The sequence below is a fragment of the Ambystoma mexicanum genome, chromosome 5q (assembly GCF_040938575.1).
Source record: "Ambystoma mexicanum isolate Mex_15411 chromosome 5q, UKY_AmexF1_1, whole genome shotgun sequence".
Taxonomy (NCBI): Eukaryota; Metazoa; Chordata; class Amphibia; order Caudata; family Ambystomatidae; genus Ambystoma; species Ambystoma mexicanum.
In genome coordinates this window covers 1,314,718,950-1,314,745,498 of record NC_090933.1, presented here as the reverse complement: position 1 = coordinate 1,314,745,498, position 26,549 = coordinate 1,314,718,950, and the positions used below count along the sequence as shown (strand labels likewise).

Here is a 26,549-nt window from a genome sequence, read left to right as displayed (position 1 = left end):
GTAATATCTATAAAGGTTGGTGAATTGTCTCTGCGTGTATCGATGGTTGTATTGAGCAACAGGCAGGCAGTCCTCAACACTGGTTAAGCCTGAAACATCACTGGGCAGAAATATGAGGACTGAAATTGAATGCTATGAACATGATGTACTTTGTCACACAAACAGAATTTGCAGAACAACAAAAATGCTATCCGTGTATTCTAGCCTATTTCACCACATCCCCCAACTTTCTCTTTAGTGGTAGCCATCACACTTCCACTCAGCGAGTTAGGTGCTTGCATCAGGTATCTGTATTCACCTCGCATGACCCTGGTTCGAATCCCAGTGGTGAAGACTCAGAATGTCATCCTTACTGGTTTTGACCAAATGTGTACCAATAACAGATAACATCTATTTTTATAGTACTTAAAATCTGTCATGAAGCGCTATATAAAAATGTGACAGTAATATCATTATATTCCAGCTCTTCTAATATTTGGCTAACATGCTGAAACTCTTCCACATGCGCTCACTTGTTATTATTTCTCATTTACAGGAACAAGGGTGCAGCAGAGATAGCTGCAACAGCAGACATACAGCACTACGAGAGTGAACAAACAAAGTTATGATGTTCGATGCATCAGAGCATCCATTCTATAGATTATGTTTACTCTGAGCCTGCATCTGTGCTCACATCAGTGTGCAGAGTTTAAAAAGGCGTCATCCGGGGCTCACACTGGTACATATATAACAGAATCCTGCTGGGAAAATGATGCAGTGTACTGAGCCCAAGAAAAGCTTCTGTCTTGGCTTGCCTCTGTCCAGGCATCAGATGCTGCATATGGGGCAAAAACCATAACCGTATATGAAATTTGAGGAAAGTGTCACCTGGAGAGCAAGTCTGTTATCACATCAGAAGATCCATACTGGGAGGAAACCATGCCAACGGACGGAGTGTGAGAAAAGCTTCAGTCATTAGTTTGATCTGTCCAGGCATCAGATGCTGCCTACCAGGGTGAAACCATACCAGTGCACAGAGTGCAAGAAAAGCTTCAATCAGAGCTCCCATCTGTTATCACATCAGAGGATCCATACTGGGGAGAAACCATACCAGTGCACAGAGTGCGAGAAATGCTTCAGTTATCACTCTGGTCTGTCCAGGCATCAGATGCTGCATACCGGGGTGAAACCATACCAGTGCACAGAATGCGAGAAAAGATTCTCAAGGAGCTCTCATCTGTTATCACATCAGAGGAGCCATACTGGGGAGAAGCCATACCAGTGCACAGAGTGCGGGAAATGCTTCAGTTACCACACTGGTCTGTCCAGGCATCAGATGCTGCATACCGGGCTGAAACCATACCAGTGCACAGAATGCGAGAAAAGATTCTCAAGGAGCTCTCATCTGTTATCACATCAGAGGATCCATACTGGGGAGAGACCTTACCAGTGCATGGAGTGCAATAAAAGCTTCACTTGGAGCTCTCATCTGTTATCACATCAGAAGATCCATACTGGGAGGAAACCATACCAGTGCACAGAGTGCCAGAAAAGCTTCCAAAGCCGCTCCTATCTGTTATCACATCAAATGCTGCATACTGGGGGAAAACTGTACCAGTGTACAGAGTGCGAGAAAAGCTTCACTCGGAACTCTAACCTGTTGACGCATCAGATGCTGCATACTGGGGAAAAACCATACCAGTGCACGCAGTGTAAGGGAAGCTTCAGGCTTCGCTGTCATCTGTCCAGACATCAGCTGCTGCATACTGGGGCGAAACCATACCAGTGTACGCAATGCGAGAAAAGCTTCACTCAGAGCTCTAATCTGTTGAGGCATCAGCAGCTGCATATTGGAGGGGAAACCATACCAATGCAGGGTTCGAAATTGAGGGGAGCGGGGAGCTATTTAGCGCCTGGTTATAGCCTAGAAGAGCCTGGTTAGCTTGAAACCAACAGCTACCAGGGGCTACTTTTGGCTCCCCAGGCCAACTGATGCTGAACAAACCCACCTATGTGAATTAAACTGTGCATTTGGGACAGTCTAAAAACAAACATTAGGACACCTCTATACACCATTTAAAGCATATTGCGTCATAGATAATGAACACCATTATATGTTTGCATCTTACGTGGAAGTTACCTTTGTGGAAAGTTATGTACTAGCTCCTTGTTCCACAGTGGTAGCTCCTGGTCACTGGTTAATGCTGGATACCCAGGAGCTGATTTTAGCTCCTCCTTATCCAATCTTAATTTACGAGCCCTGCAGTGTATGCAATGTGAGAAAAGCTTCTCAGGGGTTTTTGTCTGTTATCACATCTGATGATCCTTTCATGGGCAAAACCATATCAGTGAAATTCGAGTGCGAGAAAAGCTTCAGTTGGAGCTCTCATCTATCCAGGCATCAGCGGATCCATTCTGGTGATATACTGTATGGAGTAAGGGAAAGATTCAGTCCTAGTTCTCATCTTGAAAGGCATCACATACTGCATACTGGAGAGAAACTATAACCACAAACAACATGATGCAAAGCTTCGCTCTGGGCTCTGACCTATAGAAACATCAAATGGTCCACGTTGCCGAGAAACTGAACCAGAGTGTGAAGTGCAAGAAAAGCTTTGCTCAGAAGTTTGCTCCGTGCAGCTATTAGACTATCATTCCAAGTGAGAAACTTTAATAGCGTATGGAATGCAAGGCAAGTTCCTCTCATATTTGTGACGTGTATGAATATTACAAAAGCCTCTGAGGAGGGATTTGGGCTGTCGTCAGAAGATCCATTCGGGGGGAAACATACACCACTTGCAAACATGGAGATCCAAAGTGGCTCATGGGATAAGCAATGAGGAGGACACGTAGAGATAACTTGAAAGCTTAGAATGCAAATAAAACAGGGACTGAATGAGCGGCTCGCCCCTAATGTGGATCTTGAGTGCTGCAGAAACCGGGACTGGATGAGCGGCTCGCCCCTAATGTGGATCTTGAGTGCTGCAGTGTATTTATTAAATAATGTCACTATCTCTCATAATGCATTTATTTATTTTATTGGAGATTTATAAGGTGCTTATACAGCAAGACAGTGTTTCAAAGCACCACAAGGCATAAGGGAAGTGAACAAGGCAGTAAATAAACATTGAAATTGACAATGAGTAAATAGAAAGGAAAGCGGTCCTACTAGGCCTTGTGACATTCGGAGCGGGTAAGTGCAGTGAAAGAAAATGTGAGGGGTGAGTGCTATTAGGGTCTCCTAGATGAGGAAGTGCCAGATGTGTCAGTTGGGGAGGCAGCAGGTAAGTGCCTGCATGGAGACATCCTAGGCGAGCGAGGTCCACCACCCAAAGGTAAGTGCAGAGCGGATGCACCCACCTGACAGGCGGGTGTGGGCCCAGAGTGCATGGGTGGGTGCTAGGGACGATTGGGCAGAAGGCCAGGGCCCTGTTGGACTCTTGAGACCAGGCCGCCAATCTCAGCCACAGAGGGATGGTTAACACGGGATGGGGAGATGAAAGGAGGAGGAGAAGAGAAAGTTTTGGAGTTGTTTGCGGAACCTGAGGTGGTCTGGTTCAAGACCGAGAGAGAGGGGTGACTGTTTACTAGGAGGGAGCCAGCTGAGGAGCGAGATCTTCACCCGCTCTCTGCTTGGAGAACCGTTTGACCAGCAGAGAATTGGAACCAGAAGATTGCAGGGATCTGGAAGAGGAGTATTTAGTGAAAGGGTTTCAGCTAGCATGGTTTCACGCCCCAGACAGCCTTGTGGATGATGCAAAGGGTCTTGAATTTTGATCCTTGCAGCAACCGGGAGCCAGTGGAGAGATTTTGGAGTTGGGAGATACGGTCCCAGGGCTTGAGGCCAAGAATAAGTCTTGCAGCCCTATTGTGGGTTAGTTGAAGAGGACAGAGCGAATAAAGAGGCAGATTGAGGAAGAGACTGTTACAGTAGTATAGCCTGGAGAGGACCAGAGCTCTAAGGAGAAGGTGAGGAAAGGGAGAATGCCCCTAAGGAGGTGAAATTGAAAGTTGGCCTTCTTGTCAAGGTCCAAGATGTGGGGAATAAGGAGAGGGAGTAGTCAAAGTTGACCCCAATGTTTCTGGCCTCAGTGGAAGGAGATGGTGTGAGCCCATGGTTAGGCAGAAACCTGTGCAGTTCCCTCTGGGACCACTGCAAAAGATTTAAGACTACAGGTGTTTGGCAGTAAACCCACTTGGTAGCAGTCTGTACCACACAGATTCACTTGGTAGCTGTGGCTGAGCAGTCAGACTTCCCTCAAGAAGAGTTAGACAGTATACAGAGTATTCACAATAGGTCAAGAGAACACAATAGAACAAGTAAACACAGACCAGGGCTTGGTATAAAAGATATATAATAATTTATTTAAAAACCACATCTAGAAAAACACACAGGCACTAATAGTAAGCAATTCAAAAACGGTTCCCAGTCAATTGGTCGAAAACATTTGGTCGACAGGACAACTGGTCGACACCATTTGGTCGAATGCCAAATGGTCAAATTTTTTTTTTTTTTTTACCCCTTTTTTGTTTTTTTTTGGGGGGGTCCCCCCCCAAACCCCCTTTTATTTCTTTTTTTATTTCTTTCCCCACACGAAAACCCACAAAACACATATATAAAAAAAAAAAAAACATTTGACCATTTGGCATTCGACCAAATGATGTCGACCAAATTGCAGTCGACCAGTTTGCTGTCGACCAATTGACTGGACACCTTCAAAAACACGGTCACTAAAAGGTATTCACTCCCTTAAAAGAATATTAGACAAGTCTTAAGTATACAAGTCTTAAGTAAAGCCCCACTTATTTTCAGACAGCGGTGAGCGCTTAACGTAGATGGCACTCTAATAGTTCGTTTTTTAAAAGGGAGAGAAAAGCAGAGAACAAGTTGAAACAGATCCCAACACTTTTACAAGAACATAATAAGAGAGGAAGGCAAAGTAAAACCGTGAAGTTAGAGTTCAATAGGCCGGATCCACTTTCAGAGGATCAAACGAAATGTGTCCAAGGTCACACGGTTGCAGTGCACAAAAGTCTTGTAACGGTTCAAAAAGGAGTTGGACCAAAGAAAGGGACCAGTTAGAGGGTCAAGGCGGCCAGCCCAGTCCAGAAGGTTAAGGAGTTATTATTACCTTGTAGCAATCTTTAGAAAGGGAGGCCTGGCGGACACGGTACCTTAAAGTGGTGAGAACACTCCAGCGGGGGCAGTTGTTCCTGGCAGCGGATGCAAGTCGGTGCTTCATCCGGGGGAACAGAGGATCTTGTCAGGGAGGAAGACGGGAGTCCGTTGCACTGCCAGGGAAGAAACCAGCCGCGGAGTTTCTCAGGTACAAGGAGCGGTCCGTTGATTCGCGGTTCAGTGGTGAGTGGCTATCTGGCCGACGGGGTGCTTGGCACGGGCAGTTCGACCACAAACCGGTCTGGGGTGCGAAGAAGGAAGGTAAAACTGGTTGTGCCCACCAGTCAGGGGAAGAAGCCTCTCCAGCCGGGAGATCTTCTCTGTCGTCGGGAAGTGGTGAGTCGGTTCCGCAGGGCTCCACCTGTGGTGTCGTCGTGGTAGGTCGGCTCAGCTTCTCCCTCGTCGGATTCTCAGGTACTGTGGCGACTTCTGAAGTTCCAGTCCCCAAAGCCCTGCTTTTATGCAGCATACCCCCATTCACTCAGCCTAGCTGTCAATCAAACATGCTAAGTGGTGAGCCAGCCGGCTCACCACTTGGACCAATCACACAAGAGTGCTACTTGAGTTACCAAGGTAACTCAGTCCAGGGTGCCTAAACCCCCTCCCACACCCCCTATGGTACCCAGACAGAGTGGCCCCACTTTTGGAGGCTTCTGTGGAGAAGCCCGCCAAAAAGTGGAACAAAGGGCTCCACTTGCGTTGGAGTTACAGAAGAGAATACAGACGCCATTTTAGAATCGAGTCCTGGCCAAACATACCAACCGGTGAATTAATATTAAATAAATAAACCGGCGGTATGTTCGAGGCTATGAGAATTAAATAATTAAAGTTGGTAGACTCGAACAATGGGAAAATCCCATAGGAAAATATTTGCGGTCGAATATAAAAAGTAGTTTCCACTGCCACCAGCCAAAACTCGATCAGGGGGGACGGAGACGTGCCCCCTCGACTAACGGACCCCGGGGCAATCAAATTGCCCCGACCAGTACATCCACAATTGATGGTTTGTACTGGTTTCTGTTAATAATTTGGGACTAGTAAAGCCAATGGTGACTTTACATGCCCCTGGGAGACAGACAGTAGTCAGTCCCAGGGTATGGAGTCTATGGTGGGGGGTCACTATGACACCCCTGTGTTACTGCACGGAGGGTGCTGGGTAACACACATAAGAAAAACACATGAGACCCTATGGAGTAAAGGACCTCATAGCACATAAAACACATTAACAGTCAAAGGAACACCATAAACATGTCCAAGAGTGGGAGAAAGAGTCTCACTCTTGGCAGGAGGAAAAAAACAAACTCCAGAAATCCACCAAAGCTGCTGGGGGACTCACTAGGTTAGGAAGTTCAGCCTAAAGAGAGAATTCTCCCTAACACCCATAGAGGACGGCCAGAGTGAAGGAGGGAAACGGGAGCAGGGGTCCCGATTGGACATCAATTGCTCATTATGTCATGCAAAACCTTCTAGTGTCATTAAATTGAGTTGCCAATTACAGCTGGTTGTTCGATCCCATTCTGCATAGAAATAACCCAGATCGAAGAAGTGCAAGGTGCTCACAACCTCATTTACCTACAACAAGTTATCCCTTCTACTAAGTCAGGTAATGACAATCATTCCTCAGACAGGAATCTGAGCGGAGCAATTGAGGGGAACAACGGAAGGTTATGGGACAAATCACAGACCAACACCTTAAAAATCATGCTGCACAACGCAAGGTCCCTCAAGCAAGCATGGTGTAGAGGTAGCCACTCGTATTGAAGAAACCCATACAGATATCTGTCTACTAACAGAAACCTGGAGTAATGAGGCAGCCGGAACATCTTTAGAGCTTGCCATTCCCACACGATATAGCATCCTTAGGACAGACCGACAGGATGGCAGGAGTGGAGGAGTAGCTTTCATTTTCAGAACAAAATTTAACATGGGAAATTAAAATGGAAGCTATTCCTGGGTCAGAACTCCTTGTCGTTAACATTGGGATTAGTCCTGAAACTACCTTGACTCTTCTAGCGCCTGTCGTAGCCTCGGAATTCCCTGAACTGTAATCTGATGTTACACCTACTCAAACATAGCACTAAATTCAGACACCATTTCAGGGGCATTAGAAGCCGCCTTAGGTTCCTTTAGCTTCTGTCACTTAGTCAATGTGCCAACGCACACAAAAGGACACACCTTGGCCTGGGTGGCTGCCCACAATGTCAAAATGGCAGCACCAGTGGTCTTACCCTGTCCCTGGTCAGACCTTTCACATATCTACCTCCAGATCACAAATGAACTACTCCCTGCTCTCACCAAATTCGTCAATGCCTCCTTTGAAGAAAACCTTGTCCCGACTGGACTTAAACAAGCATGGGTTACTCCACTACTAAAAAAGTCCAACCTAAGTCATGCTACTCCCACCAATTATAGACCCATCACTAATACACCCTTCCTTCTTAAGATTCTGGAAAGGGTGGCATACAATCGGATCACTCTGCATCTTAACAATTATTCCATCCTTAACAAACACCAATCGTGATTCAGGCAAGGGCATGGGACTGAGCCAGCCCTCCTTGACCTGAAGTCCGAGCTATTGGAAAGAATGGATAGTAGATCCATCTTGTTGCTAATGATTTTGGATCTTTCAGCCACGTTTGACCTGGTGGACCATGCTATCTTGGCCACCAGGTCAAAAGACGTTGCCCATTTTTCAGAACAGGCGACTCAATGGATGGTATCCTTCTTGAGTGAGAAGCAACGTAGAGTGGCAAGCTTTGAGGCGGAAGCCAAACCAGTCACATTGACATTTGTCGCCCCGCAGGGAGCTTCAGTGTCACCCACACTATACAATATTTTCATGGTTCCGTTCTTTTGGCCCCTAACTACATCACGTTTACAAACTATGCCGATGACACGCAGTGTGTCATCCCGCTGACCGGATCGCACAGTATGAATAAAAAAGTGTCAACAGTATACTAGATGGCGCAAAACGGTCTGGCACTCAACAGCGCAAAAACAGAACTTATGCTGGTTGGCTCAGAAAACAAGTTAGCTAAGTTAAGCCCTCTGTATAGCAGTTTCATCTTAGACAATCACACACTAGATACCCAAAGGAAAGTAAAAACATTAGGAATTATGCTAGATCAATGCCTGAACATGAAAGCACAAGTCAGCAGTCTTGTCTCAACTTCAGTATATTTCATAGAACTGCTTACATATCTCTGCCCTTTTATATCGCAAGACACAGCTGAGACTATAGCTAGAGCCATTATAGGCACAAAGTTGGATTACTGCTGCAGCCTCCTAATTGTAGTTGCCCAAGCCGAGATTGGACGCCTGCAGGTCATTCAAAATAGTGTAGTTGGAGTGATCAAGAACTTAAAATGGAGGGACTACATTTCTGAGGTCAGGCGTAGTTTACAGTCTTCCAGTAAAAGCAAGAATTACCTTCCGAATGTTATTGATCACACACAAATGTCTGATTTTGTAGCTACCAGTATGGTTGCTGTGCTAGTTTTTAAATTGGAACTTTATTTTTATTGCTTTTACCCTATAGTCGTATCTGTGTATTTTATTGGTAATTTTACTTGCAATTACTGAGATGAGTGTTGTTCCTTGCTCTGTATTTCATACCGTGCGATTTGAATCAGAGTAATTGTTCTTTATTCTGCACGTTCTGGTTACGGGCTCTGAACTACATTTCCCAGTGTTCTTATTGGAGCACGCATTACAATTGAAACCAGGCGCGAACACTCTGGCACAAAGGAGCCCGCCGGTCTATACCGGTCTGTACTGGGACGTGCGGCTGTGGTTAGCTGCTCTGCTTCTCTTACTGCACTATGGGAATCACTTAAGTGTTGGAGGCAATTGCTATTGCCAGAAGTAAGTCTACGCTCATACCTCTAGCAATGATGGAATACAAGTAGCAGGTAAAACGGTCGAGCAACTGATAACACATTCCCAGTTGCTGTAATCACTGCAGTGTGCACCGCACCCATTTTAAGACTTACAAGTGTGGAGAGAGTTGTAAGGAGGAGTCTCCGCCTGTTGGGATAACTGGTTTACTCACCTCAGGGGAGAGAGGTTCAAAAGTTGCAACCACTTTACCTAATACTGCTTCACTCTGTACTTCTACCGAATACATTGTTTGCCCCAACCTTCCATCCCCCATGCAAAACAATTTGGGTGCACTATGTCAATCTAGCCCCACGGTAATGCAGAATGTCATGGAAACTATATATTACCAAAAAGATTGCCTTTAGTAACCAATTTGACCCTGGCTTTTTGCTTAACACCAGATCTCTTGTTAAGCATATGATATATGTACATGACTTCATCCTGGAGCACAGGGTGGATGTCATGTGTATCACAGAAAGGTGGCTCTTGGATGCCCATGGCCTTATTATTGAGCAAGTGACCCCGCCTGGGTATGTGTTCTTCGGGAAACATCGAGAGGAAGGACCGGGAGTGGGAGTCGCTGTTATATGCAAAAAAGGGCTTGGTGTATATGAAGTCAACATTGACTGTGAATGTTGCGACATACTGCACATTAAACTTATCCCACATTTTATTCATAGTATTAATTTAGTATTGCTTTATAGACACCCAGGCGAATCGTCTAGATTCATTGAGGATCTTATAAATGTTATAACCTCCATTCAAACAGTAATACTCGGCAGTGGTACTGTTAGGAGACTTGAACCTTTGGAAAGGACACCCCAAAGATGAAAAAGCCTTAGAGCTTGAGAAATGTCTTAAACATAATAAGATAACCATTCATAGCCACTCATACAAAAGGGCACACCCTTCATAGGGTGGGAAGCTGTAACATTATTCTCACAGATTTTATAACAACACCTTGCGTATGGTCTGATCATTTCTCCATTTTATCATTTTATGCCAACTACAGCTTCCGTTGCCTTTACAAAAACAGCATGAACCTCTATGTCAGGTCCTTAATAGAAATGATAAGGCCATCACAGCGATTGTTCTGTCAGACTGTATGAATGCCCTGATGAACAAAACAGAGGATTCTGATGATCCTGATATCCTTATTTCGAGGGGATTGGTTCCTCCGACGTATTACACATCTATGACAGGTAATCACCACAGCTGTGCTGCTTCGTAATATGTTCGGCGTCCTGCGTCGATACGCTGTCCTCGAGGGCCTCTGTCGAGCCGACGTCACCAGATGTTATAAGTAGGACTCCCGTAGCCTCAGTCCGTTTTTTCCGCAAATGTGTTCGCTTCGGAGATCTCGCCACGCCTCGGTTCTTCTGAGTACTTCTATCGGTTCTTCGAACTTGTTTGTTTGTGAAGATATCATGTCTTCGTCTTCTACCCCGCGGCCGGGTTTCAAGAAGTGTCGGGACTGCGGTTCCAAGATGTCGTTGACGGACCTGCACAACGCCTGCCTCTGGTGCCTCGGTGAGGACCACGCCACGGATGATTATGACGATTGCCAGTCGTTGACATCGAAGGCCTTGTGGGAGCGGAAGAAGCTTTCTGTCAGTAGGGTGTCCAAGCCCCGAAAGTCGAGATCCGCTGGGCTTTCGACCGCTGATTCGAGAGGTGACTCGCCACGTCGTCAGCGTAAGTCCAGGGGGTCTCAGTCCCGGAGTGGGTCCCGCCATTCCTCTGCCTCTTCGAGGCACTCACGGAAGTGCCGTCACCGGCCGCCTTCCTTGTCCGAGGACTCCGCCCGTCGGCGGGTTGCTTGTCCCAACAAGCACTCTTCTGCGGAATGGGATGCATTTCGTACGGAGATGATGCCGATTTTCCAATCTCAGAGCTCCGTTCCGCCCGCGCCTTCGAAAGAAGCCGGCAGGGAACGTGCTAGGGCTGCCGCTCGCACGCCTTCGGGCTCGGGTGGTCGGCGCAATCATCGGGAGCCTTCGAGGTCCCGATCGGACAAGGTGGATTGCTCTAGCCATACCCGCTCTAGGTCCTGGTCCTCGATGCCCTCGAGACCGTCGGAGCCTGTGAGATCTGCAAAGAAGACGTCGACGCCATTGGCGCCATGTCCATCGAGGGACTCTCTCGAGGCTCTGCCTCCAAGGAAGTCATCAATGCCATCGGTGCCGAGGCCGTCGAAGGACACGCTCGGGGCACCGCCCTGGAGGCCTGTGTCGAAGCCATCGGCAACGCGCTCGACGTCGATGCCATTCTGTCGACGCCTTTTGTGGAGGCTTTACCGCAGGTGTCGGTGGAAACTCTGAGGAAGGCCCTGAAGAAGTCAGTAAGGCCTGTATTTGAGCCTTTTTCTGTGCCCTCTTCCAGGGATTTGTTCCAGCCTCTGGATTATATTTCTGAGGTGGAAGAAGGGTCTGAGGAAGGTTTGGTACCTGCTGAGGTTCCTGACGACCTGTTATCTGGTCGTAGCCAGTTGGTAGACCTGCGTCAGTCTTTGCACGACGCCAGTGGTCTTGATACCTCCCCGGAGGTTGAGTTTGGTAGGCCTGAGCCTGGTACGATGCTGACACTTCGTACAGGCGCCTCATGTCGAGGGTGACAGAGTACTTGGGGTGATCTGCGCCACCAGTAGATTTTCTGCAGGATGACCTGAGGTCCACAACTGACCTGGTACTGCCATTCCATATGGCCTTGAAAAGAAGGGTGGTGGCGGCTTGGACTGCTCCGGAGAGTCTCCCGGCAGTGGGTAAGTCATTGCCGAAAAAGTACCGCCCAGCTAGTGGCGACCCCGGCTACTTGTCCATGCACCCTACTCTGGAGAGTTTGGTGGTGCAGGCGGCTACGGCCCCAGCAAAACGGGCGTCGTACCGTACCATCCCTCCTGATAGGGACGACAAACGTTTTGACGGTTGGGCGAAGAAAGTCTTTTCTTCAGGGGGTATGGCTTTGAAAGCAGCCAACTCCGTGTGTGCCTTAGCATGTTTCACTCACACTCTGTGGAATTGTGTTTCGTTAGCGGCTGAACATATTACCGAAGGGGAGGAACGGGATGGCTTTCTTGCCCTTGTACAGGATGGCAAGGATGCCATATGTGAATCCGTTCAATCTGGTCTGGACGTGGCAGACTGTGTCAGCCGGTCCATGGCGGCGAGCACCGTGATGCGCAGATTTGCGTGGTTGCGGAAGTCAGGGTTTGCTCCTGATGTACAAGCCCGACTTCTCAACGTGCCCTTTGATGGTGATGGTAAACATCTTTTTGGCAGCAAGGCTGACGATAGCCTTGAGAGGTTGCAGACCTCGACGGCTGCAGCGAAGTCGTTGAGCGCTGCAGTCCGCCAACCTCCGCCTTTTCATCATAGGGGACAGCAATGGAGGGGAGGTTCCTTTCGATACTACTCTACCTTTGGTAGATCGAGTGGAGCTGCAAGTCAAAGGGGCCAACGTAGGAGTACCACAGGTGGAAAACGGTACTCGAGGTGTCAAGGCCGCTCGAGCAGTTGCCTCTTTGCCCTCAGGCACTGGCGAAGCCGCTTCAGCTCAGTCATGAGGCCATGTCCCATGGTTCGCCGGTTGAGGGAAGGATGGCGCAGCATCTTGTAGAATAGCGTGCCATTACTTCAGATGTGTGGGTTCTGGAGATCATAGCCCACTGCTACTGTCTTCCTTTCCGACAGAGGCCTCACGACAATCCACTGGGGAATATCTTTTTGAGGAGTCCGGATCCGCTCCTTGCGCAGGAAATCAAATCCCTGCTGGAGAAGGGCGCCATAGAACTGGTGCCTGTAGCGAAGAGGAACAAGGGATGGTATTCCCCATATTTTTTATCCCGAAAAAAGACGGGGGATTTAGTCCCATCATGGACTTGCGTGGTTTGAACAAGCTCGTCAGGAAGGACAAGTTCAAGGTGGTTACTCTCTCGCAAGTCCTCCAGGCCCTTCAACTTCAGGACTGGTTGGTTTCTCTCGACCTCAAGGACGCTTACTTTCATGTGCCGATTCATCCCAAGCACAAGAAGTACCTAAGGTTCCCGGTTGGCGACTCGCACTTTCAGTTTCAGGTCCTGCCGTTCAGATTGACCTCCGCCCGAGGGTTTTCACCAAGCTCATGGTGGTGGTGGCAGCGTATCTCAGGAAAGGGGGGATTCACGTCTACCCCTACCTGGACGATTGGCTGATCAGGCGCGATCTCCCGCGCAATTCCTGAATCATCTGTCAGTCACCTGCCACTCCCTTCATAGGCTGGGCTTCTCCCTCAACTTAAAGAAGTCCCACTTGACACCAACCCAGCAGCTCCACTACATTGGAGCAGTGCTCTACACATCCCTGGGGCAGTGTTTTCCTTCCCAGGTGAGGGCTCATCACATTCTGCAGATGGTGCGAAGTTTCAACATGCCCAGAGTCTCCCGGCGTTCGAGTTCTTGAGGTTGCTCGGCCTCATGGCATCCTGCATTCTCCTGGTGCCAGAGGCCACGCTGCGGATGAGATCTCTGCAGTGGGCTCTCAAGATGCAGTGGTCGCAGTCCTCTGGCAGGATGTCGGATCCCGTTCAGGTGTCGGCCAGGATCTTCTGTGGTGGGCCGTCAAAGGCAATCTGATGAAGGGGGCTCCATTTTGGCTACCCTAGCCAGAGGTGACGATCGTGACAGACGCATCCCTCATGGGATGGGGAGCTCATGCCAACGAGTTGACAGTCAGCGGTCGTTGGTCTCCGTCGGAGTCCAGACTCCATATCAATCTGTTGGAGCTGAGGGCCATCAAGCTAGCCCTGAAGGCTTTTCTGCCGTCCATGCAGGGGAAGAATGTCCTGATTCTGACGGACAACACAGTGGCCATGCACTACGTCAACAAAAAGGGGGGTGCAGGTTCTCTCCCTCTGTGCAGAAAGGCGATGCAGCTCTGGTTCTGGGCCATCCAGCAGGAAATTTCGATCTCGGTAGTTCATCTGGCCGGAGATGAAAACGCGGCAGCGGATGCTCTGAGCAGGCAGAGCACCGTCTCTTACGAGTGGGAGCTGGCTCAGGAGATTCTCCTGGAGATCTTCGCCCTTTGGGGGACCCCACAAGTGGATCTCTTCGCCATCCGTTCCAACCGGAAGTGCGAAAGATTCTGCTCGCTGGAATTTCCTCTAAGAGGAGCCTTAGGGGATGCGTTCGTAGTGGAGTGGTCCTTCCCACTGTTGTATGCGTTTCCTCCAGTCCCCGTCATTCCGCAAGTGCTGCAGAGGTTACGGAGGTTTGGTTCTCGAATGATCCTCATTGCTCCGGCATGGGCCCGGAGAACGTGGTACCCGGACCTTCTCGACATGTCCATCTGCCCTCCACGCCGTCTTCCCTACCGAGACGATCTGCTCTCACGGGAGTGGGGGGTCAGGTTCTCCATCCAGAGGTCACGTCCCTCAACCTTCATGCTTGGCTTCTGAATGGTTGAGGTATGATTGGGACCTCCCTGAAGACGTGATGGAGGTGTTGCTTCAGCCAGAAGGCCTGCAACAAAGTCCCTGTACCGTTGCCATGGGAGAAAGTTCTGCGACTGGTGCAGGGTTAAGAATGTGTATCCTTTTTCATGTGCCATTCCTGTGGTTCTGTCTTTTTTGCTTTCATTAGCCCACAAGGGCCTGCAAGTGGATACCATTAAAGGTTCCCTGGCGGCGCTGTCCATATTTAAGCGCTCGTCTGAGGAGTGTTCTTATTTTAAAATTCCTTTTGATTTCTCAGTTTCTGAAAGGGCTCACTAATGTGTTCGCACTGTCGCCTTTCCAGGTGCCCGGTTGGGATTTGAACCTAGTTCTAAAATTCCTAATGGGAGCTCCATTTGAGCCTTTACATTCTTGTCCTTTGAGACTGTTGACCTTGAAAACTGTATTTTTAGTTGCTGTCACTTCCGCTCGCAGAGTGAATGAGTTGCAGGCACTTTCCGTTAAGCCACCCTTCACGGTGTTCCATAAGGACAGGGTTAGCCTTCTTTGCTTCCGAAAGTTGTGTCGGAATTTCATTTAAGCCAGAAGGTTATTCTTCCGGCGTTCTATCCTCCTACGCATCCTGGTAAGGAAGAGGAGAGGCTCCATAGGTTGGATCCTAGGAGAACTTTAAGTTTCTACATCTCACACATGTCCCGGATCAGAGTGGACGATCAGCTCTTTATAGGATACGCTGCAAGGCGTTTGGGACAATCTGTTACTAAACAGACTTTGTCTAGATGGATTCTCTTGACAATTTCTGAATGTTACCGCTTGGCGGGTAAGGACCCTCCGGTAGGCTTACGGGCCCATTCTACTAGGGGTGTGGTTGCCTCTACTGCCCTGCAGAGGGGTGTTCCCATTCGTAACATTTGTGAAGCAGCCACATGGGCCTGTGTCCATACTTTTGTCAAACACTACTCCTTGGATTCTATCCATGGGCAAGATCTGGCCTTTGGCAAGGCGGTCCTCTATTCTGCAATTTAATTGGGCATTCTAAAATTCTAAATTCTTTCCCACCTCCTTACGTTGGTACTGCTTTGGGAGTCTGTCATAGATGTGGAATACGTCGGAGGAATCAATCCCCTCGAAGAACAAGTTACTTTCTTACCTGGTAACGTTCTTTCGATGGGATGTTCCGACGACGTATTCCACATAGTTCCCTCCCAGCCTGCCCCTCTACAGAATTTCTTATGCGATTGCACCTTCCATTTCCGCAAGGCTTTCTGTAGTTATACTGGCAGAAGTTTGGTGCCACACGTTCTGAGAAAAAACTAAAACTGAGGCTATGGGCGTTGTGCATCCTACTTATAACATCCGGTGCTGTCGGCTCGACGGAGGCCCTCGAGGACAGCGTATCGACGCAGACGCCGAAAATGTTCCCAAACAGCACAGCTGTGGTGATTACCTGTCATAGATGTGTAATACGTCGTCGGAACATCCCATCGAAAGAACTTTACCAGGTAAGAAAGTAACTTGTTCTACTATCTATAATAAGGATCTAACAATTATGGTAGACAATCTTGCTTCTTTGAAAGCCAGAAATGTTAGACACACCCCTAACCATCAGAAATGGTTCTCTCCTACCGTAGCAAAATTAAAAGCCAGTAGGAGGCAGATGGAACATGCTTGGTTGCACGATAAAACTCAGAGTAATCAGGCAGCATGGAAAGTTAAGGAAAAGGAGTATAAGGCCATGATTGTTGAAGCAAAATGCAGTTTTTTATAACAACTAGATAAATCGGGCCCGGAAATCAAACAAAAGAACTCTTTTTAAACTCCTTAGATCCTGGGAAAAACCCAGAGTCCTAAAACCCACCATCAAACCCACTAAGGATGATTGTATAAAAGTTCAAAAAGCTTTCTCTGATAAACTGCAGCATGCCCAAAAAAAGATCAGGGAAGAGTTGGTCAGGCAGGAACCACCATCAACAGTTGATCATTTAAAATAAAGAGGAGGGTAGTACGACAGTGAATGTAGGACTCAAGAGCCAGGGGGTATCACCCGTGGATTTTGGGTTCTCTAAAATGTCCCCATAGAAATTCATATTCTTAACGCTATGCACCCCACTAGTTGCTCAGTAGACCTTCTTCCTTCGAAGATAATCTTGGAACATGAGGACATTTTTGCGCCTTTCCTGTGTAGGTTTGTAAATGCTTTGTTTCGAACCGGTGTTATCCCGCAATCTATAAAAGATGTGGATGCGCGCGCATCCGGAAGTGCCTGCGAAGTGCGGCTGTTGGGCTGTGTTCGCTGCTTCGCTGCCTTTGGATCCCTTTCTCGCAGTGCCGTCGGCAAGAGGAAGGACTCGATTTGAATTCTGCGCGTAACGCGCACCTTATTGGATTAACGTGGACCTTTACACTGGCCACGCCCCCCTGAACCCGCCCGCTTGCCCGCCCACAAACTCACCGACCACTTCCTTAATTGCACTCGGACCCGCGCATCCGGCGCGCGCATCCAGAAGTGCCTGCGAAGTGCGGCTGTTGGGCTGTGTTCGCTGCTTCGCTGCCTTTGGATCCCTTTCTCGCAGTGCCGTCGGCAAGAGGAAGGACTCGATTTGAATTCTGTGTGTAACGCGCACCTTATTGGATTAACGTGGACCTTTACACTGGCCACGCCCCGCTGAACCCGCCCGCTTGCCCGCCCACAAACTCACCGACCACTTCCTTAATGGCACTCGGACCCGCGCATCCGGCGCGCGCATCCGGAAGTGCCTGCGAAGTGCCACTGTTGGGCTGTGTTCGCTGCTTCGCTGCCTTTGGATCCCTTTCTCGCAGTGCCGTCGGCAAGAGGAAGGACTCGATTTGAATTCTGCGCGTAACGCGCACCTTATTGGATTAACGTGGACCTTTACACTGGCCACGCCCCCCTGAACCCGCCCGCTTGCCCGCCCACAAACTCACCGACCACTTCCTTAATTGCACTCGGACCCGCGCATCCGGCGCGCGCATCCAGAAGTGCCTGCGAAGTGCGGCTGTTGGGCTGTGTTCGCTGCTTCGCTGCCTTTGGATCCCTTTCTCGCAGTGCCGTCGGCAAGAGGAAGGACTCGATTTGAATTCTGCGTGTAATGCGCACCTTATTGGATTAACGTGGACCTTTACACTGGCCACGCCCCGCTGAACCCGCCCGCTTGCCCGCCCACAAACTCACCGACCACTTCCTTAATTGCACTCGGACCCGCGCATCCGGCACGCGCATCCGGAAGTGCCTGCGAAGTGCGGCTGTTGGGCTGTTAGGCGGTAAGGTGGCTTGGTGGTAGGGTTACCTTTTGTGCCCCTAATATAGATTGTCAAATATTGCTTGGAGGGGGTTATAGCGAGCTAAAGTGGTGTGTTTGCATTGCCCTTTATTTCCTAGTCTATAACTGCAATCAGAACTGTTTTGGTCATGGCAGAGGGGCTTCGCAGCATAAAAAAAAAAAAGAGTCCCAAACTAATCCTAAAAAAACAGAGGCGGACCCTAATGTAGTAAAATCGTCCGCTGCAATGCCCTTAAATCGGCCTGAAAAAGAGATGAACGAAGAATATAAACCTCTGCTTGACTCCAATCATAGCAGTACATTGCTGTCTGAAAATCTTGCAATGGCCCTAAAATCAGAAAGCAATGTTGAGAATAAAGTTATTCTCACTCCTGCCTCTTTTGAGTATAACAAAAATCAGGAATGGAAAAGTAGATTGGATTTTAGGAAATCTGCTTTTTTGCCAACGAAATATACGACAGAGAATTTTCAATGTGATGATTTACAGAAATCTATTAAGGATGTCCCTGTCGATATAACCCCTGAAGACCTTGAGGAACAAATTCTCCCGAAAAAACGGTCGGTGTATAATGACTGTGAGACTCCTAAAACTACTTTGGCCGGAAAAAACATGGATTCCAAAATTAAACCAGTATACATGTCGGTCAAAGAAGTGAATGAAAGGTCCTCAAAGGATTGGTAAATTGTTGATTGTAACTCTGATCAGAGTCTTGACAGAGATGAAATAAAAAAAATAATGGGAATTGAGCAATTTGATCTGCGTACCGCAGATGTCTCCATATTAGCCCCGGCAATTGAAATAGAATTAGGCAAACGGATTCGTCTATCCAACGAACCCTCAACTCCAGTGAATAGAAGTAAGTATGGGATTGAGAATGTGTTCCTATTTAATAATCCCCAAGCATACACCTATTCTGTACCTTCACACTTTAGTGCACAGAAGGAAGCACGTATTCTTGGGGGAATTAACACTCCGAGTAATAACAACATAGGAGGGCCCCCCTTGATGGTAAATAGCTCCCCGATCCTGGAACAACCAACAATCCCTACTTGCCAATATCCTTCTAGTCATGAAGGAAATAGAGTACCTAGTCTCGATTCCAATGAGTCTACTCACTGCAAGATTCGTTCACAGCCTAATTGTCCTACCGCTGAACAAGAAAAATGGAATGCCGAACTGCAGCACTCCTTCGAATCTTTTCCGGTCATGACCAGAATTCTTAATTTACTTGATAAAGGCCATGAGCAGACTCGTGAGGCAATACAATTCCTACAGATTCAAATGTCTGACCTCACGAGTTCTCTTGGCAAAATGGAGGGCATGTTATTTGCCTGCCATATGTTTTCTTCCATCTTAAACAAAAAAGATTTGATGGCCCATGTTCAAACTATAGGCACTCAAACTAAATTGTTCTCAGAGGTAGTGACAGAAGAACCATCTATTAATTTAGAAAACATTAAGGGTGTGAACCCAAAGGTAATGAACTTGGAAAACACCAGTGAATCTAACCTTGCTGTCTTGACTACCCTTGTAAAGGAAATGGCAACTAACCTTGCCACACTTTCCAAGTCAATCATCAAGGAACCGCTGATGACCCCGTGTGTAGAAGGAGTTCCTCCAGACAGTCCTTCAGCTTTAACTGATCTTATTGATCTAACTGGAATAGATCATATCCCTCAGGAAACAATAGAAACACATGATATTGAGGAGGTGCAATATCAAACTCCTCCCATTGCCCTTACTAGAAAACAAAGAAGGGCTTTGGCTCGGGCCCAAAAGAGAAATCTTCTAACCAAATTACAAAAGGGAAAACAGGAAAAAAAAACAAAGAACCAATCACGTGACAAAAATGATATTCATAACACACATATTAAAGATATTTGCAATCTTTCAGAGGGAGATAACATCATTGACTTAAATCAGTTGAGCGAGGAATCTAAGGCCCTGTTGAATCTTCCAGAGCCAGATTTGAATACTGTAATTACCAAAGCCCCTTGCAAATCTTTACCAAAAAACAAAAAAATTAATGAAAATAAGGACTTGTTTAATGAACCAGCTTGGCAAGAATCTAACAAATCACGATCTAAGGCAAACAAGGGAAAGGATAAAGAGGAGAAGGGACATATTGACCTCGGGGTGGTGGCTAACTCAACTGCAGGGCCCCCACACTGCGTTCAAACTGACCTCTCCAAATATTATCCAATGTTGAAAATTAAAAAAACTGCGAAAGTGATTTTGGGTAAAGCCAATGGACAAAGAGAAAATAAAATACTCACTTGTCCTAATAATACAACTGAATCCCAAAATAAAAATTTGGAGGGTGTAAGTTCAAGCGAGCCGGAAAAAATAACCTCAGATAATAATATTGACCCTAGTAATCAATTAATTACTCATGAAACTGAGAACCTAGTTCATCAAAGTACTAGCCCAAAGTTACCAATCGTGAGTTTGCAACGTCCACAAGCCAATGAGTGCTCCAAATTGACCAATCTGAAATCCATTACGGATAATCAGGAATCCCTGACTAACCATAATTATGGCGACCTAAAATCCGCTATAATTATGGTCTGGGAAAGCGATGAAGCTCGCTATGGTAAGGCTCGCTTGAACCGCACCTTTATGACGACTGTTTTTCAGGATATCCCTGCCCTACGAATTATTAGATCTGACGACATAGATTGGGTGAAATTGGCTGATATTAACAACAATCGAATGATTTGTAAATTTATGTCTCCTTTTATTATGAAGATGTTATGGGATCACTCTGATGACTTGGCATTTTTTGGTTTAACTGCATCATTTTTTTCATCTTTTGATGACGCACAAAGTTACCTAGAAACTACTCCTCTAAGCGTCGAAAGTGTCACTGATAATGTAACCCAGGGTACTTCTGTAAATATTGATGCTGATACTATGAAACAATTCATGTCATTCATGTCTGCTTTAAAGGAGATGTCTTGGAGGGACCCCATTAACATCACGCAATCAAACCAACAAAAGGCAATGAAACATTCGTAGCCCACTCCGACTCCACATTATTTCGTGGAATTCTTGTGGTATAAATAATTTCAAAAAATGGTATCACCTAAATCAGCTCAATCGACCTGATCTCATTTTTATTCAAGAGACCATGAATCAATCCTCCTTCTTTATAGACGGATACTCAGCATATACTCAGATTGCAAGGCGAGGCAGCGAAGGTCGTCCTTATGGCGGCCTGGCTATATTGGTTAAAGGATAGTTCAGGGACTTTTTTTTTATTGTTCCTATGGTGCGGCCATGTGTTTTTAAGCATAACTCGGTAGATCGTAGAAAACTTTCCTATGGACCTTACCCGACTTTTCGTCCATTAACGCACTCGAAATCAGCCGCCATTTTCTGATAATCCTATCATTTCCCCCCATCGCCCTGGCTCACCTGCTTTTGCGGCACTAAATCAAATCCCCCGCCCCTGAAACAGACTTGATCAAAACATTCATATTCCCCGCCTCTATCCGTGACGTGACTGAGCTGCGTAGGCAAACGCGCCCAGGCGTCTTCTACGCGACTCCACACAGAACCAGGAAATCAACACAGATGAGCTCACACAACACAGCGCGCCACAATTGGGAATATGAAACTGTACTTTTAAATTAAACCGCAAGATTGTAAATTTGGTAAAGTACATTTATTTGACATCAAATGTTTTGAGAATATTCAGCGATTTGAATATTCAGCGGTCGCACTGATAATCGCATGGCTGTTCCAACAACGAGGCACTAGGCCACCACAACGGTATGTATGTTGCATCTAGCCGTTAGTACCGCGTAAGGGCATACTTGTACTTGGCGATCGTCCCATAAAATGGTCAGGGTGGTAACGTTGTTCACGCGGAGAAGCAACTGGCGGTTGAAAAACCCATCCGCCGGTGTCTGGTACTCGTGACACAGACAATAATGGATGATGTACCTGTTTGACAAACATAAAAAATGAAATTAGTCTCACCATCAGATCTTTATTAAAATTATTCATTTTATATATTAGGTCGGGAAATTATTTCATAGCTAGGACAGTGCAACTGGGTATTATACGTCAAGGGGGGGCTGTAGGATACTGAGACAGTCCCCCAGTGCAGGGGTTGACAGGGAGGCAGTGCAGGTGGAGAGTGGAAGGGCCCAGGACCGAGGTCGCAGACAGTGGACCAGTTGTAGCAGGGGAGAGGGAGAGAGAAAGCAGAAGCAAAGGGGAAGGTTTTGAGGTGCTTCCGTAAAAGGAGATGGTTCTCCTCAAGATAGTGCGCGGTACAAAACAATATGCCACATAGAACGAACAAGTACAACTTAACCCGTCTTTAAAGCTACTGTATAGTAATTAAATTGCGGTATAAACTCATCTAAAGAGTTACTTACATTATATTTGCATTTTCCATTGTGTCTGTGCGTAGGGCAGCCCCGAAATACCACTCCTTCTATGCCGACGTTATTTCTTCTAATGAACGAACATGAAATGGCTTTCGTTTCTGAAATTATATTCATTATCGTTTCTTATGTTATTGCCCCACACCCCCAAAAAGAAGTCTTTCGGGATGGTCCCGGCCTGTCAAGGTCAAATAACAATAGAACCTTATACTGAGTCGTGGGCCATTCCGGCACCCGAGCAAAAAATCAAAGCAGCTGACCTTCACTTTGAACGAGCACACATTCCTAGTTAGCTACATTCAGTGTAAAGCCATCTCACAGGACTTGAAATTTACACTCCATCTTTGCATTTCCATCTTTGCAGCCCCAGAGAACCATAAATACGGAGACATTCTATATTTTTTGAAAAATGATTTTTATTACTGTTTGGTTGGATAGACACATTGCATGTACACTGAGCAATCACTTTTATTTACACATTAAATAGATACACATATTCAATGGGCCTGCGACATGAGGAGACTCGAGAGAACAGACAATCAAATTACAATCATTTAAACCGTGATGTGTATTTCTCAATGAGCTCTTCTTTAGGTGGACATGGAACAGAGGCAATGTTGGGTGGCAATGCAGTTGTCCCCTGCACAGGTTCGTTCACAACTCCATTTATGTGCCTATCTAGGACGTCAACAATAAGTCTCTCAATAAACTCATATTGCATATCCTCAAACACTGGTTTGATCACCCATTGTTTACTTCTTTTAGTGAAGGCCTTATTGTAGCGAAGCGTCCCTAAAGTTCCGGTCGTCCTACTTTGTTGACGGCCAACATTATGGTTATGTGCCAAGACCGCTAGAAGAGTCCGATTTATCATGCCCTCCATGCCAAAATGCAATCGTTTTGGCCTGTACTTTAGGCACATATTGTGGAACACCTCCAAATCTCCTGTGTGGCAGAATTCCGTGAGTCCCCTCAAATCTCTTGTTATAGTTTTATCAAATACAATCTTTTCAATGGCTTTGTGAGTGGGTGATGAAGGAATCAACCACTTCTTCTTCCGTGCCTCCTCTGTGGAAAAATGGCCATGTTCACAATTGTGGAAATGTTGGTTTGTGTTCCAACGGTGAACGTTTGTACAGTGTACCATTACTGACCGCCATTTTTCCAGTAGAATTTCCAACGACCCTCCACATGTTTTTGAGCTCCACCAAAGATGGTTGCTGATTGACTTGGACCACTGTGAAATACCTTGCGTTTCTTTTTTTTTACCTGCAGCAGACATTTTTTTATTGATTGTTTTTGCAAGATGCCAAACGTCAAATTGGTGATTTATATTTTTGTACTCTTCTCTCATTGTCTTGCCAATTGAAACGTGTCTGTCCGTGGCTATCAGGTCGATCACCATTCCCCGCGATTGTAGTTCTTGCAATGATGCTACAAAGCCAACTTTCTCCATGGCCACTGAGGATGTACTTTGTGACTCCTGCACGACCACCAAACTCACAATTTTCTTACTTTCCATGTCCTGAAAGTGGTAGGTGCAGTACTTGGCTGAAAATCCTGGGCTGTCGCACTGTCCATCACCGGCTAGCCTGAACCGTTTGCCCGCGAATGTACTATCAATAGACATTTTTTCCATTCTCCAAGCTTCGCTAATGGCTGGAAATAGATAATCGGTTTGGTATTTGTAGAACTGAGTTTTCGCAATGAAATGGATTCCCACAAACTGAAAGAAAGACTCTAATTTTTTAAAACTTGAACCACTAAAAAGTGCAGCCGCTGCACAAAGTAGATTGCCTGCTGGCAGTTGTCCCAGCATGGGTTGTGCAGACCATGAGAAAGGATGATATTTTGTACAGGTGGCATGTATTTTAAGGTTAGTGCCTCGAATTGCACGAGTCACATTAATCAATGGCTCCCCACATACTTCCCCACCTACCGAATGCCCACATTTCAACCGAATAATAATATCAATCAAACAACTATCGAATACAATGAATTTGGCCTCTTTCCTTATACTGTCACTCTGCATCCCAGCTGGTTCGGCCTGTAACGTTGAGGACATGTCACTCACATGAAAGGTAGAATCTCCGATATCGTCTTCCGCTATGTTCAGTGATATTGATGGTGTTTCATTGTAGTCCACTTCATTCTCTTCCATTGCAACATCTGTTCCTTCTCCGGCGATGGGTGAATAAGACAATTTCTTCAACTTTCTCGCGGTCTTAGTTTTTGCGGGTGTGGATTCTGTGAATTGATCTCCGACTGCATCCGAACTACCAGGAGGACATTCACTATCAATGGCTGGTGCTGGTATAGCTCCGTTGTCAATCACTTCATATTCTTCCCATTGGCACAAAGCATCTCCAGTCTCAAGTCCCTGCCAAAAGGTTTGACAAGCAACATCTCTCGTTCGCTTCACTGTCTGTGTAGATCTAGTTCGTACACCCACTCGCAACTAGAGGACTGATTGGAAAAGGGATGTTCAGTTTAAACACAACTTACAGTATTGAACTATTAACAGTGAAACACCATAATATAGTGACCAGGAAACTAACCTTCTTTTGCTTTCTTTTCTTTGAAACTTTCTTGCCTCGAACTTCAACATCAGGACGCTGTTGCTCCGACTCGTGTGTGCATGTCTCCACTTCCTCTTGCGCTGCAACGACTATATTTTCATGATAAGCACATCCATCTCGCACTGACGCTCCATCGACTCCCTGAAACATAGAACTTTCATTAGTATATATAATAATATCGAAAACACAAAATGTACTTGGGGACCAATACCCACGTACATCTCAATAGCAAAACACGAATGAACGCTTTGTGTAGAACATTCAAACGACAATTATTCACGCATAGTTGATCTAGTTAGATGGAACTGTCAAGATCCATACCTCGGGCTCCTCATAGACTTCCATTGATGATATTATTGAAGATGATGCTTCAGTGACTCCCTGAAACACAGTAATTGCATTAGTATGGTTTTCTATTTTGATAAAAAGAACAGAAACTTTGTGCAGGCGTCAACGGCTCATCTAAATAGACCTGCACAAATGATCAGTTGTCTAAAATAAATAATGGATATGTAAATATGATTCGATTTGCTCGATCGTTGGAAGTGTCACCACCCAGAGATCTGCATCAACTACTAGGGGTGATGTTCTTGTAGAAGAAGGTCCGTCATCTCCCTGAAACATAGTACTTGCGTTAATAAAGAAGGAAGTATAGCGGATGCAATCACGTCATATGATTTCGCTTGATCGAACTGTCAGTATCCATACCTCGAAATGCATAAGAACATCAAGGGACGATGTAACTGCGGTGCACACTTCTGCAAGCTGTTGCGCCGACCCGTAACTGCATGATCCCCCTTCTTCTTGGACTAATGCTCCATCGACTCCCTGAAACATAGGACTTTCATTAGTAATGAACACAATATTGAAAAAAGAAGACACATAGGAGGGCGACGACAGAAGGACATATCAATGGCTAAAAACGAAAGGAACATTGTGTGTAACAATCACGCTACAAGAATGCAAGATCTGATGATCTCCATCGTTGGAACTGTCCGGAAACGTACCTCGAGCATCTGAGTGACATCAACGGTAGTCGTCAATACGTTGGACTCCTCAGCATCTCCCTGAAAGACAGTACTTGCATTATTTTGGATAACAATAATTATAACTGAAAACAAAGACTAGAGGACGAGTACAAGGGTGTACCATTAGGTAAAATAATTACACGATAAATTAAAACTATTGATTTACATGCCTAAAACAAGTCAGTGGCAGAATAGCCAAGTAAGATTACCCGATAGGCGCTTGAAGTGGCTGATGACTGCAATAACGACACGGATGGAGAATCTTCCGCCTTCATATTGAGTGGATACATAAATGGGGAAATTATTGTTAGCTAATGCTACACACTACCGCAAGGCCGAGAGATAAATACGTAAACTTGACTCACCAGTGGAGGGATGTGGACGAATAGAGTGGGAATAGCGGTTGAGAGCAATTTTCGCCTCGCTCGCGGTGTGTTCTTCTTTATTAGCAATGATGTGGAGTACATGTCTGAGCTAAAGTGCCTGCTGCAGATGCGGTATCGATCACCCCTCTTGTCCGCAAAGACTTCTAGGACTCTACTTTCAAGCTCAGACGGTGGATATCCGCAATATCGGACCCATTCTCTTATCTGATCTATTGTTTTAGGGAAAACATGCATTATAGTACCTTCAGATTTATTATGGGTCTTCGAAGGGCAACCGCCAATGGAACAGGCAGGCATTGTGGAAAGTTCTGAAAAGTAAAGATCAACAATTCTCTATGAATACCAATGTGTTAAAAAATTAAATGACACATAAAAGGTTCAATGCAAGG

At 46.3% G+C, this 26,549-nt stretch overlaps 2 protein-coding genes across 2 annotated transcripts in view; one reads left to right on the top strand and one right to left on the bottom strand.

The window, feature by feature from the left end:
* The window catches only part of LOC138498493 (zinc finger protein 436-like), a 44,427-nt gene extending 41,426 nt beyond the window's left edge, over window positions 1-3,001 (top strand). The window contains exon 2 of the mRNA XM_069622259.1: window positions 536-3,001. Coding sequence (XP_069478360.1) covers window positions 980-1,921 — 942 coding nt within the window. The 5' untranslated portion in view covers window positions 536-979 and the 3' untranslated portion in view covers window positions 1,922-3,001. The remainder of the gene's footprint in view (window positions 1-535) is intronic.
* LOC138498474 (zinc finger protein 268-like) overlaps window positions 1-26,549 on the bottom strand; it is a 544,482-nt gene that overhangs the window by 347,217 nt on the left and 170,716 nt on the right. The gene's annotated exons all lie outside the window — the stretch shown is intronic.